Here is a 15,271-nt window from a genome sequence, read left to right as displayed (position 1 = left end):
CTAAAAATCCCAAATTAGCAAAATTTAGTTTATATTTTTAGTTAGCCACATTCTTAAATGTACATTGTTATAAATAATATATTGTGAACACAACTAATAATTTTTCTCACTAAAAATCCCAGCTAAACACAAAAATAATATTTAGAGTGTGATTTAATTTACCTGAAGTTATACAACAAGCAAAACTAATTTATGGTGATAGAAATCAGAACAGAAATGTCTAGAGGGGACTGGATTGGAAAGGAGGATGAATAAACTTCCTAGGGTAACAGAAATGTTTTTTTATCTTGATTGGGGTATTGGTTACATAATGTAGAAACATTCATAAAAGTCATCCAATTGTATATCTAAAATCTGTGTTTTTGGTATATAAATTTTAGTACAATAACAATAAGCCCTGGTTAACTATTATATATTAATACAGAAAAGCACATAATTACATATGAAATAAAAGGTATATAAATTATAATATGCTTTATGAAAATAGCTACATTAAAATAATACAAATAACAACCAACTTTTGCATATTACCAAGACTGGGAAAAAAATTCCAAAGTTTTAACAGTGTTTAAATGTTACAGTAATTTAAAATTTGAATAATTTAAAATGTCCAAAATTTTAACAGTGCTAATAAGATAACAGCTAGTGAGATAATTGCTAATGAGATAACAGATTTTTTCTTTTTTACTTATATACATTTTCTACTTTTATAAAATGAACATAATTATATTTTAATAAAATTCTATAAATCATTTTTATGCTACGTTCTTATTAAAAAGGCTGAACCTAAATCTCATCAAGCTCTTTGCTCTAATCTCCAGTTTACAGAAAAAAAATGGGAGATTGGGAAACAAGATAAAGGACCCCTACCTAGATTTACCTGATAAGGTAGCAATGAGATAAATCTAGAACAGGCAACATTCTACAGGACAATTAACCCAGTTCCTTCAACAAGTCAAAGGTATAAAAGGTAGGTGAGCCCTGGGAGGAGGAGAGACTCTTTAGATTAAAAAGGAATTAAGAGGTGTAACAATAAAAATGCAATGTGTGAAACTTGTTTAGATCCAGGTTTGAAGAAATCAAGTGTAAAAAGATATTTTTGAGACAATCAGGGAAACTTTGGATATGAACCATATATATATTAAATAACTTTAAATAATTATTACCAATTTAATTAGGTATTATTGTGACATGTTATTATCTAAGACTATATCCTAATATTTCAGAGACTGTTCTCAAAGTATTCAGGGAAAAATATCGTAATACCTGTGATTTGCTTTAAAATACTTTAGAAACTTAAAAAAATGAGTAGATAAATCAAGTGTAACAAAACATTAGACTTGTTAAATCAGTGTAATGAGAATATGGGGTTCTTAGAACAATTTCTCTTTTATGATGACATTTGACTTTTTTCCCATAATTAAAGGCTTTAAAAAAATGAATAGCCAAGTGAGTGCTTAGTGTGGGCCAACTAATTGCTAGATGTTCAATAATACATACTTGATTTAATTTTTAAAATTCTCTACAAAAAATGTTACCGCTTTCACTGCAACTCACTCAAGAGTGCTGCATCTGCCATCATTTATGGCCATTCACGAATTCATGTACGTAACTATTTGGTCCTTTTTTCCTAAGACTTAATTATAAAAAGTGAGTAACATAGTTTCTGGCAACCTCCTGGGCTGCACAACTCAGGTTCTCATTGCCAGAGATCTAAGGGGGTTGGGAGGGAGAATGGAAAGAATCAGGAGAATCAGAAGGGCTTGAATATTTCCTTCCCACGTCTTGTGCTTGATATCCTTAAACCCAACAGGCTATGAAGCTGGTTACAATTAAAAATGTTTTATCAGAAGCAATTATTTCCTGCCTCTCAATTTTTCTCAGTTCATTGAAACCTATGCAGAATGGTCCCTTTTTCCATTGGCTATACCTTTGAATTTCAAGGGGGAGAGCATTACTGGTGTAATAGGCTGCTGAACGGTTAAAAAGTTGGTTTACTTTGAATTTAATAATTTAAGTCAGAAAGTTTTACTGAATGTCTACCTATTGGATTTACACAAGTATCATAGTGATTGTATAGTCTTCATATTTTACAATTAATAATCATTATTTCAAACTTAGGATACACAAAAATTTAATTTAGTCCTTTGTACATATTATTTCATCTAACATTACTTAACATGAAAGAAATAGAAAAACAAATATTTGGAGATTCTACTATAAGAAAAAATAATTTGGCCAGGCACAGTGGCTCATGCCTGCACTTTGGGAGGCCAAGGTGGGCGGATCACCTGAAGTCAGGAGTTCAAGACCAGCTTGGTCAAACACGGTGAAACCCCATCTCTACTAAAAACACAAAAATTAGCTGGGCGTGGTGACATACGCCTGTAATTTCAGCTACTCAGGAGGCTGAGGCAGGAGAATTGCTTGAGCCTGGGAGACGGAGGTTGCGGTGAGCCAAGATCATGCCACAGAACTGCAGCCTGGCTGACAGAATGAGACTCTGTCTCAAAAACAAAAAACAATAAAACCAACTGTGAACTCTATGCACTAATTTTATAGTAAGATATTTTTAAACCAAACATGAGGACAATAAATCCTGTCCAAACACTTGTTATTGTTGTTTGGTTTGGTTACAGCAATGGACTAGTAGTTACCTGAATTTAGTATACTTACTTATGATAAAACATACGAGCCATGCCCATTCTTTGCTTTTCCCCTCCTGACAGGACATCTTTCCAGTCCATAACAGCATCCCATCCTTAAGAAAATAAAGAAATATACATTCATATAAATCATTTGTTTAATTGTTACTGTTTCTACCCTAGACAAGTGATTCCAAATTCAAATTGTCAACATGAAGAACTTGGTATTTTATAGAATATATGCTTGGATAAACTACAGAGCCTCATGTATAAGCATTTTGTTTTAGATTTGATATTCTTTTGATGGTAATAACTTCTTATACTGACAAATGATCTTACAAGAATTTTAAACACTGACACTTTAAAAACTGTGTTTGTTTCTCAGTGTCTCCAGTGGATTGATAGGCTTACACTTATCTTGGAGGGAGATGGGAGAAAAGACCCAGTAAATTTTCATACGTCAAGTACAAAGTCTACAAAGGCTAAGAAAGGAACTAATTTAGGTGGCTCCCCTGTGCCTAGCACTTTATGTGAGTTTTCTCATCATATATTTCACAGTTTTGTAAGATAGATTTTATTTCTTGCATTTTATAAGTGAGCAACCTACAGTTCCTGGAGTAATTGACTTGTCTAGGTTTACAATATTAGATGTCAGAACTGGGATTTATGTTTAGGTCTATCTGATGCTTTTATAGTTTTTCCATGCATGCTATCTCTTAAAACATCTTAACTATTGACTTTCTGTTTGATATTTATTCAAAACGCAAGGATTCTATTTTTCTTACAAAGAGAGTAGGTCTTGCATATTAATATGAATATGTGCCCAGAATATCTGTATATTAAAAATCAAGTTTCAGAATTGTATATATCATCATCTTTCTGTAAATAAACACATACACATATATTTCCAGGAACAGAATTAGATTCATTTCCTAAGTTATCCATTTTTAAAAAATTTGAAAATTTTATAATAAGCCTACCTTAATTTTATAATAGATTTTTTTAAGATTACTTAAAAATAAAACCATAGTTCCACTACTGGAGAGTCTGATTTTCAAGGAAGAAAATGACTGCCAAAACCTAACAGATACTTGGAGCAAAATTTCTAAAGCCTAAGTGTTCAGGGGTTAACTCTCTTCTTTGGAAAAAATCCACGTTCTCTGTCATCTTTTTACTTGATCAGCTGAATTTTGCCATTAAAATTTTGAAATTTTTGCCACTAAATTTTTGAAATAATCTTGGTCAATAGGAAAGAAAGTAGAAAGTGTAGTCTTCATTGCTTTATGTGAACTGTGTATCTGAAAAGTCAAATTATCAAAAATGATTATTCGATTCTTTTGCTGGTTAGAAGAAAAATTTGGACTTTTTTTTTTTTTTTTTTTCTGAGACAGAGTCTCACTCTGTCACCCAGGCTGGAGTGCAGTGGCCGGATCTCAGCTCACTGCAAGCTCCGCCTCCCGGGTTCACGCCATTCTCCTGCCTCAGCCTCCCAAGTAGCTGGGACTACAGGCGCCCGCCACCTTGCCCGGCTAGTTTTTTGTATTTTTTAGTAGAGACGGGGTTTCACCGTGTTAGCCAAGATGGTCTCGATCTCCTGACCTCTTCATCCGCCCGTCTCGGCCTCCCAAAGTGCTGGGATTACAGGCTTGAGCCACCGCGCCCGGCCTGGACTTGTTTTTGAAATCCAAAAGTTCAGAGACTTTGATGAAATAATATATATTAATTGTTAAGCATAAAATGAATCTTTATGTTTCTTACCATCTTCTTCCTTTAAAATTACCACTACAGAGTACATGGCATTAAAAAAAATGTATAAAAGCATAAAAAAGAAACTAAAAACAATGGTTGCCTGATGGGGATAGGTGATAACTGGATGGAAGGAAACAGGAATCAGAAGAATCTTTTACAGTACATTTAAAAATGCCTTTTCATTTATGAATTATGTGAAAGTGTTACTCCAAAAATTAAATAAGCAAAGACATACAATAAAGGTAATACAACAGATGAAAAATTGCCAATAAAAATTACCTGGAGTGAAAAGGAGACTTTTCCTATTTCCCAGTGACACCTGAAATCTCACTCCCTAGAGGGAATCACTATTCATTTTATTGGGTAAGCTTCCAGAAATTGTCATTTTTTAAATAAGAAAATACACATAGGAAATAGACAAATCCTTAAAATTTTATGTTAGGAAAAATAATCTTAAAATACCATCTGATTCAGAGTTCTTGCTTCTAGGGAAAACTGTTGAAATAAAACTTTCCCTGTGATTGAATTTCATAGTACTTATGAAATATAAGTGATGATTTGAGAAATAGACTTGGATTACTATGCAGTGGAGAAATATTCTGAGCTTAACTTTTTTTTCCCCTGCTCCCTGAAAGCATGGCACAAGAGAAAAGTATTTGGGTCAAAGGACTCTTTAACTTTTATATATTTTAATAAATCATGTTCTTTGTTCTACTAAACCCAAAGGTTTTTGTAGGCAGGCAATATTGCATGATCACGGAACACATAAATCAAAACTCTGAGTCATAATGTTGCCTCTGACCCTGATTTAGTGAGACAAAGTCAGCAAAGAAGAGAATGATTTTCCTGCTTCCTGGAGATGCATATGCTTCTTTAGTTCATGTCCCTTTGTTAACCCTTTTATGCTTTCCTGTTTTGTAACCTAGTTGATGGAATGGAATGTAGTTTTTAATTCCATTTTTATTATACCAACCAAATGATTAGCTAGTCTAAACAGGACTTCAGTAGGCATCTTTCAAATTAACTAATGTACTTGCAAATGTGTTTTCTTGCCTTGCTTAAATATCTCAGCTTTAAGAATTAAGCAAGTAAAACAGATTTCCTTGAAGTTTTTTTTTTTTTTATGTTCAAGGATATAATAGTTTTTATTATTGTTTAAAAAGCTAGGAGTTACCATAGTACAGTCGCATACTCTAGCATAGAGCACTGACTTTCAAGTCAGATCTGTGCTTGAATCCCTGTCCCACAATTTGCCATGGGACTCTAAGTTACTAAATTTCTGAAATTAATCTTTAAGATGAAGATAGTAAAACCTACATCACTGGATGATTATGGGTATTAAATAAGATGATATATGTAAATTCCACATAGTAAGCACTCAATAACCCATAACAATTATGATTACATTTTTAAGTTTGGAAAATTCTTAGAAAGAGTTCTAGACCTTCTTGATGACTTCTAAAACAATAGACTATTTCATCTTTATTCTAAATTTGTATTTGGATCATTAGATTTCAAACTTCCTCAAAATAACTTGCCCAAGATAAACATGTAGCATTTATTCTACCACAGCCTTCTGAAACTCCAAGGAGTTGACCACATTAAACAAAAAACCAATCTGCTTTCCATATATAGTAGGAATGACAAATACCAAAAATTAAAAGTATTTTTCTTGCCTGCCTTATTTGTTTATTGTAAGGATCAAATGAAATAATGTATGTGATATTGCTATATAAAACTTCAAGCATTATCACACAAAGACAAAATATAGTATCAATATTACAACTACTAATATTACCATTAGCTACTAATTCTTTTTTTTTTTTTTTTTTTTAGACAGGGTCTCACTCTTGTTGCCTGGGCTGGAGTGCAGTGACGCAATCACAGCTCACTGTAACCTTGACTTTGCGGGCTCAGATGATTCTCCCACCTCAGCCTCCCAAATAGCTGAGACAACAGGGGTGTGCCACCATTCCCAGCTAATTTTTGTATTTTTTATAGAGAAGTGGTTTCACCATGTTGTCCAGGCTGGTTTCAATCTCCTAGGTTCAAGCTATTAAGCTATTTACCCTTCTCGGTCTCCCAAAGTTCTGGGATGACAGATGTGAGCTGCCAGACAGGGCCAGCTACTAATTCTTGTGTACTCATATGCCATTTTGCTAATGTTTTACATACAGTCTTATTTGATCTTCACAAAAAAACTTGTAAGGTAGATATTTAACCTCATTTTACAGTTGAAGATACAGAGAACAGGACTAATCAAGATTTAATTCCAGAACTCTGAGTTAAAAGTCCATATTCTCAATCACTGTACTACTACTCTACTTCTAATAATGTAAGCGGGCTGTGAAACAGAACATAAAATCCATTTAAAATTAATCTTGGTGTCTCATTTGTTATTTCAGTCATTTTTCTAGACTATCAAATTATATGAATTATTAAATTATTTGAAAGTGTGAATATTATTTTTTGTTTTATTTTATTTTTTAACTTTTAGGCTTGGGGGCACATGTGAAGGTTTCTTACATAGGTAAACACATTTCACAGGGGTTTGTTGTACATATTATTTCATCATCCAGGTATTAAACCCAGTACCCAGTGCTTTTCTTTTCTGCTCCTCTCCCTCCTCCCACCCTCCAACCTTCAAGTAGACCTGAGTCTCCGTTGTTTCCTTCTTTGTGCTTGTAAGATCTTATCACTTAGCTCCTACTTGTAAGTGAGAACATGCAGTATATGGTTTTCTGTTCCTGCATTAGTTTGCTAAAGGTGATTGCCTCCAGCTCCATTCATGTTTCCACAAAATATGTGAGCTCATTCTTTTTTTATAGCTGCATAATATTCCATGGTGTACCTGTACCACACTTTCTTTAATCTATCGTTGATGGGCATTTACGTTGATTCCATGTTTTTGCTATTGTGAATGGTGCTGTGATGAACATTTGTGTGCATGTGTCTTTGTGGTAGATGATTTATATTCCTCTGAGTATAAACCCAGTAATGAGATTATTGGGTGAAATGGTAGTTCTGTTTTTAGCTCTTTGAGGAATTGCCGCACTGTGGTTGAACTGATTTACACTCCCACCAACAGTGTATAAGTGTTCCCTTTTTCCTACGACCTTGTTGACATCTGCTATTTTTTGATGTTTTAATAATAGTCATTTTGACTGGTGTGAGATGGTATTTCATTGTGGTTTTGATGTGCATTCTCTAATCATCAATAATATTGAGCTTTCTTCATATGCTTGTTGGCTGCATATATGTCTTCTTTTGAAAAGTGTCTGTTCATGTCCTTTTCCCACTTTGTAATGGTGTTGTTTTTCTCTTGTAAATTTGTTTAAGCTCCTTATAGATGCTGGATATTAGACCTTTTTCAGATGCATAGTTTGCAAATATTTTCTCCCATTGTGTAGGCTGTCTGTGTACTCTGTTGATAGTTTCTTTTGCTGTGCAGAAGCTCTTAAGTTTAATTAGATCTCACTTGTCAATTTCTTTCATTGTGATTGCTTTTGGTATCTTTGTCATGAAGTCTTTGTCTGTTTCCATGTCCAGGATAGTATTGCCTAGGTTGTCTTCCAGGGTTTTTATGGTTTGGGGTTTTACATTTAAGTCTCTAATCCATCTTGTGTTGATTTTTGTATATGGTATAAAGAAGGGGTCCAGCTTCAGTCTTCTGCATATGGCTAGCCAGTTATCCCAGCACCATTCATTGAATAGAGAGTCTTTTCCCCTATTGCTTATTTTTTCAGCTTTGTTGAAGATTAGATGGTTGTAGATGTACGGCCTTATTTCTGCAGTCTCCATTCTGTTTCCCTGGTCTCTGTGTCTGTTTTTGTATCAGTACTATACTGTTTCGGTTACTGCAGACCTGTAGTATAGTTTGAAGTGGGGCAGTATGATGCCTCCAGCTTTGTTCCTTTTGCTTAGGATTACCTTGGCTATTCAGGTTCTTTCTTGGTTCCATATAAATTTTGAAATAGTTTTTTTCTAGCTCTGTGAAGAATGTCATTGGTAGTTTGATAGGACTAGCATTAAATATGTAAATTGCTTTGGGCAGCATAGCCATTTTAATGATATTGATTCTTCCTATCCATGAACATGGGATGCTTTTCCATTTGTGTCTTCTCTGATTTCTTTGAGCAGTGTCTTGTAATTCTCATTGTAGAGATCTTTCACCTTCCTGGTTAGCTATATTCCTAGGTATTTCATTCTTTTTGTGGCAATTGTGAAGGAGATTGTCTTCCTGATTTGGCTCTTGGCTTGGCTGTTGTTGGTGTATAGAAATTTAGTAATCTTTGTATGTTGATTTTGTATATTGCAACTTTGCTGAAGTTGTTTATCAGCTGAAGGAGATTTTGAGCTGAGACTATGGGGCTTTTTAGATATAGAATCATGTGTCTGCAAGCAGGGATAGTTTGACTTCCTCTCTTCCTATATGAATGCCCTTTATTTCTTTCTCTTGCCTGACTGCTCTAGCTAAAGTGAGATTATTATTATTAAATTATTTGAAAGTATCACTAAACACAGAGAGTATTATTAGACAATAATTCTATTTTAAGTTTATATGTACAAATGTTATTTATACTCTTTCAAAAATGTTTTATGCTGAAAAAACACAATACAGAAGTTTCTGACTTTAATTATCTGTGTGCTGCTTGAGAGCAAAAAAAAGATACTGGTAAGATTGTGGGTCTGAAACCAAAAAAAGTAAGTTCTATGGTATCTACTTCTCAAATTATTTAATTTAATGTAAGCTGAGGGCTTGTAAGGCTAATATTTCTGTCACAGACTTTAAATACATCTAGACTGACAATGGCCTCAGGGACTTTGTACATTCAAATATAGAAGAAAAAAGCTTTTTTTAAATGTTAGCTGCACTGACATGGAGACTTGATAAAAACTTAATGTGTTGCATTAAACATAACACAAGCAGAAAAAGAAATACAAATAATGGAACAGCAATAAAACTCCATCTTTACACTTATGTGCTTATTTCCGATTATAGCATCCATTCAAATTAAACCACACACTAAATATATACCCTAGGTTACTTTTTAAACGTGAAGTTAAATGCATTAAAAAAGAATGATGGACTTTACCTCCTTCTCTTTGAACTATGTGATAGAGATGGACATTGTGTAGGATACGTTCCAGATCTTGGTCTGTACAACCTTTATCATGCATATCATCCACTGAATCAGGGTAAATGACTTGATCTCGAAGACTTCCAAGAGACATATATGGCCTGTAAAACACCAAGCACACAAGAATCCTAGTGGAAAGTCATGATAACTTACTCAGTGTGACATCTTGGTAGTCTGAAAACATCAGTGAAGACTTTAAACACTACATTTCCAGGATGATATTTGTTAACCTGGTGATGAGTACTTCTCCCTCAGGCACTGCTAAACGATACCATTATGTTTACATAAAAACTTACTGGCACATGGACACAAGAAAAGCTTCTCTAAGAAATCATGACATTTCTTTTTTCTAAAAAATTTTATTTTATTTTATATTTTGTAGAGACAGGGTCTTGATATGTTTCCCCAAGCTAGTCTCAAACACCTGCCACAAGTGGTTCCTCCTAACTTGGCCTCGCAAAGCACTGGGATTACAGTTGTAAGCCACAGAACCCAGCCACATTTAACATTTTCAGCAGAAAAATACTGTATATACTTTGTTTCACTGCATTTGATAAATATTGCTTCTGTAATTCATCTATAATTATTTGGGTTACATATTATGCAATTTGGGTTTTGACCCAGCAATGTGAACAAACAAAACAAAAAAATGTAATTCATAGTAAGAAAAACACAAATTAAAACTACATTGAGTTTCTTGCTTTTCAGATTGGCAAAAATTCGACAACTTGATAACTCACTCCACTGGCAGGCCTGTGGGTAAAGGAGTGTTCTCATACTACAGTGAAAATGCAGAATCATACAACTCTTACAGAGGGGATTTGGCAAACTGACAGAGCATTTGCCCTTTGACCCACTTCTTGGAATTTACTCTGAAAATATACTTCTAAAAATACAAAAAAAGATGCATGCAGTTATTCATTACAACTTATTTGTAATAGCAAAATATTGAAATGCAACATAAATACCCATACAAAGAAGACTGACGGAATAAACTATAGTACATCCACTATGCAGCTATAAAAAAAAAGATGAGGAAAACCTCTATAAACTGATATGAAGTGATTTCTATGATATATTGTTAAGTTGAAAAGCAAAATGCAAAAGTAGACTTATAGCAGGGTTTCTCAACAACGGCACTTTGGCTTATTGAACCAGATAATTGTTTGTTGTCGAGGGCTACCCTGTGTATAGTAGGATGTTTAGCATTATACCTGATGTCTACCCACTAGATGTCAGTAGCACCCCTTCCTGTAGTGAACAAAAATAATTGTCTCCAGATACTGCCAAATATCTCTGGGGGACAAAATCTTCCCAGTTGAGAACCACTTCTATGTAAAAAGAAAGCAAAATGAAGTATAGACATACCCATTTATATTTAAAAAAGGAAACACAGGAAGAGTAAACCTGAAACTAGTGAAGTTGGTTAGCTACAGGAGGTGGGAGGAACAAGGTGGAATGGACAGGCAGGAAAAGGCCTAAGTATCCTTTCTATTAATAAAGTTTTTACTTTTGGAATCCCTCAAAGTGTTACTATTCAATAAACAAACAAAATTAAACCAACAAGAATGAAGGAAGAAACCTTAAAATTGAATACAAACAGAAACAATTTAACTGAACAGTATATCCAAAGGATAAAGTAACCACACAGCGAGGGGGATGGAGGTGGGGATGAATTAATCCATGTGACTTTTGAACTTGGCTACATAATTTCAGTCAAAGACAGAAAGAATCACGTGGAAATCTTGAAGCTTACTTGCAAATTTATTTTTGGTAATGATATAGGGGTAGCAATTCTGAAACCATTTTATGTGTATTGTAGGATTGGTTAAGTAAATAAATGGTTTGGTAATGTTAGGAGCAAGGGTTCTCACTGTGGAAGAAGAAAGACACAAACATACTATGTGGGAAGGCAAGAGAAAAACTCTACTATTTAATTTGAATTTGAGTATCAGTATGAATTTATGATTTTTAATAAAAAAATTCTAGTCCTATCTACATCTGAAACATTCTAATATTATCCTTTGTGAAGCACACATCATTTCAGCAATGCAATAAATTCAATTGTGGACCCAAAAAGATCCATCTTAATCCAGACCCCCCCCCCATATCTGTAAATGAAACCTTATTTAGAAACAGAGTCTTTGCAGATTTAATTAAAGTTCTTGAGACAAGATCATCCTGGATTAACCAGATGAGCCCTAAATCCAATAAATGCCCTTATCAAATGAGAAGAAACCCAGGAAAGAAAAGAAAGCCACATGGAGACAGAGATGGAAGTTATGGTGCCACAAACCAAGGAATGCTTGGCACCACCAGAAACTGGAAAAGAGGTAGGAAATAATTCTTTCCAAGAGCCTTCAGAGGGTGTGGATTGCCAATACTTTGACTTCTGGTATTCAGGAATGTGAGAAAATAGATTTCTGTTGTTGAAACCGGCAAGTGTTCGGTAATTTGTAGCCCTTAGAAACTAATACAAGTAGTATTTCTGTAAAAAGTTCATAACCTGAATCACATCATGCAGAAACTATCAGACAAACCTAAATTGAGGTATTCTCTTAAAAAAAAAAAAAAAAGCAGTAGTCTTGCACTCTTTCAAAATATCAATGTCATAAAAAATAAAGAAATGCTGAGAAACTCTTCTGAATAAAACAAACTGTAATAAATAGACATGGCAACTACATGCAGTGCAAGACAATGCATCGGGAAAAACAAGTTGCTCTAAAGTACAGTGTTATGACAATTGCCAAAATTTGAATATGGACTGTACTTTAGATATTAATATTATATCAATGTCAAATTTCCTTAATTTGATAAGTATACTGTAGTTACCTAAGAGAATATCTCTATTCTTTGAAAACATACCCTAAATTAGTTAGGGGTAAAGATTTATGATTACTGCAAATTGATTAAAAAATATAAGGTGTATATTGTGTGTGTGTGCCTGGACAGAGAAAGAGAAGGAGAGATTTTAAAATACAAAATGTGTTTTATGGACGAATTATCTACCTATTTTCCCACGGTACACAATATCTACCTATTTTCCTATGGTACACAAGCCATTAGATTGAAGGATAGACAGCACAAGCTTATTTTATAATATATTTAATTATTATTTGAATTCAAAATGTTTGTATTTTACTCGTACATGTGTATGTTCATATAAGAAGATTTTGCAATGAAATCATTAAAAATATAAGGAATCTCTGGTCTTTTTTTTTTTTTTTTTGGAGACAGAGTTTCACTCTGTCACCCAGGCTGGAGTGCAGTGGCCCGATCTTGGCTCACTGCAAGCTCTGCCTCCAGGGTTCACGCTATTCTCCTGCCTCAGCCTCCCAAGTAGCTGGGACTACAGGCGCCTGCCACCATGCCCAGCTAATTTTTTGTATTTTTAGTAGAGACGGGGTTTCACCATGTTAGCCAGGATGGTCTTGATCTCCTGACCTCGTGATCCGCCCGCCCCAGCCTTCCAAAGTGCTGAGATTACAGGCGTGAGCTATCGCGCGTGGCCTGATCTTGTTTTTAAATCGAGATATAGTTCACATATCATACAATTCACCCTTTGAAAGCATACAATTCAGTGGTTTTTAGTGTATTCGCAAGGTTATGTAAACATCACCACTGATTCCAGATCATTTTCTTCACTCCAGAAAAAAACGCCATACCCAATAGCAGACATTACCTATTCCTCCTTCCTCTCAACCCCTGGCAACCATTAATCTATTTTCTGTCTCCATGGATTTGCCTGTTGTGGACATCTCAAATATATGGAGTCATACAATATGCAGTCCCTTGTGACTGCCTTTTTTCCATTAGTATAATGTTTTCAGGTTCATCCATGCTGTAGCATGTAACGGTTCCTTTTTTTTAGCTGAATAATATTTCACTGTAGGCCATATTTGAATAATCCACTCATTGGGTGAGGGATATTTCAGTTGTTTTCACTTTTTTGTGTTATGAATGATGGATATATGCCAATGAATGAAAATACTGAAGCATATAATTTTTAGAGAAATTGCCAGACTGTTTTTCCAAAGTGGCTATACCATTTCTGGTCACATTTCTTGCATCACATCTCTCTCCAAGGCTTTCCCTCCTGCCCTGTTCTTTATTTTTTCCTCTCCAGTCTAACTTTATTTAAAAAATAGGATACATAGTTATTTGTTTGGGTAGATTGTCTTAAGCACTCATATAATATGACATTATCTTAAATTAATATCATATAATAATAGCATAAAATAGAAATTAGTCATTAGAGCCACTGAACAGTTTTAATTAGGTACTCTGAGTCTACTCAGAGGAAGAAATACATAGAATCTCAGGGGAGAGTTCTTTTGTTGCCTTCCAAGGTGACATCAGCTCCAACTTAATATGAATCAGAAGCACAGATATTCTCCTCCTGTAGCATAAAACCCCTATGTTATTAGGTCCCAAGAGTAGCCATGACACAATACACAACTGAGACCACAGTGATAAAAATACATCAGTGCATTCATTTCACATGTGTTTCTATAGGATTCTACCAGAAAATTTGATTAATTGGCATATTTGACAATGAAATTAGGTTTTATATCTATATTTCAGAAAAAGCAAGCACGATAGAATCATGATTGTGATAACTGGTTTTGGAGAAATGATTCTGGGGATTCATTGTAATATCACCCAAATTCCAAACTAGTACCTCATTTGTAAAACAACTTATTTTAATAATTTCATTTGTTATGAGGACTAAATGAAGGAGTGGGTTTTTATGAAGCTAAGTGAAGCAATGTACTCAGATCACTTATTATAGTACAGGCACATAGTAGGCACTCAATAAATGGCATTACGAAGACAAATAAGTTAATTTCTACTTATGCTTATGTTCTCTACTTAGGCGAAAATGTAACATCGTAAAAAAGAATGAATAAAAAAGATTTCTATTAAGCCAGACAAGATACTGGTGGTTTTTATTCCATAGTAAATTTTTATTGTTCTTGACATGATTAAGAATTAAGTACCTAGATATGTAGATTTTAGATTATATTCTGTTAAGTACTCATGAGAATACCTCGTTCACCTAGAAGCATTTTTAAAAAACTACTTGGAACACCATGTATTAATAGTTTACTGGAGCAATTTATGGGGCCTCAAAAGTATCAAAATGTTCCAGGATGCCAAGTGTTTTCTTTGTAACAGGAATTTGGAGAAGCAAAACTGTGTAATTTCTTCAAAATTTAGTTTAATACTATTTTTAATTTCCTAGGGCCTTTTGAAATCAGACAGTTTTCTTTAATGAACAGATATGGACATTTTTCTCATAAGGGATTTTAATTATAAGGCAAAGCAAAATAATTAAATTATGGTTTTGCAATGCTTAATTTCTTATTGAATTTATAAAAGCCTAATAATATCTTAAATATATACTCCTTTAATTAAAAAAATCAAACCAAAACAAAAAAAAAGAAAAAAATTTAGCTACCTTTTAAAAAAATGTAATCAGGACAAGATTTCAATAAAATGCCAAGTCATAATATGATGCTAAAAGAACTGCAAATGTGCCCACATTATTTGTTATCTGAGGTTTTTTTTTTTTTTTTTTTTTTTTTTTGAGACAGAGTCTCGCTCTGTCGCCCAGGCTGGAGTGCAGTGGCACAATCTCGGCTCACTGCAAGCTCCGCCTCCCGGGTTCACTCCTTTCTCCTGCCTCAGCCTCCCGAGTAACTGGGGCTATAGGCACCCTTCACCACGTCCGGC

The 15,271-nt window shown here is 34.1% G+C and overlaps 1 protein-coding gene across 2 annotated transcripts in view; it reads right to left on the bottom strand.

The window, feature by feature from the left end:
* LOC105470143 (ATP binding cassette subfamily D member 2) overlaps positions 1-15,271 on the bottom strand; it is a 66,695-nt gene that overhangs the window by 20,680 nt on the left and 30,744 nt on the right. For both annotated transcript variants that reach the window (XM_011721921.2, XM_071071890.1), the window contains exons 7-8: positions 9,491-9,636; positions 2,677-2,761 (exon numbers count right to left, since the gene is read on the bottom strand). In XM_011721921.2, the coding sequence (XP_011720223.1) occupies positions 2,677-2,761; positions 9,491-9,636 (231 nt within the window). The remainder of the gene's footprint in view (positions 1-2,676; positions 2,762-9,490; positions 9,637-15,271) is intronic.

Source organism: Macaca nemestrina, chromosome 10 (genome assembly GCF_043159975.1).
Source record: "Macaca nemestrina isolate mMacNem1 chromosome 10, mMacNem.hap1, whole genome shotgun sequence".
NCBI lineage: Eukaryota > Metazoa > Chordata > Mammalia > Primates > Cercopithecidae > Macaca > Macaca nemestrina.
This window is presented reverse-complemented; position numbering and strand designations above follow the sequence as displayed.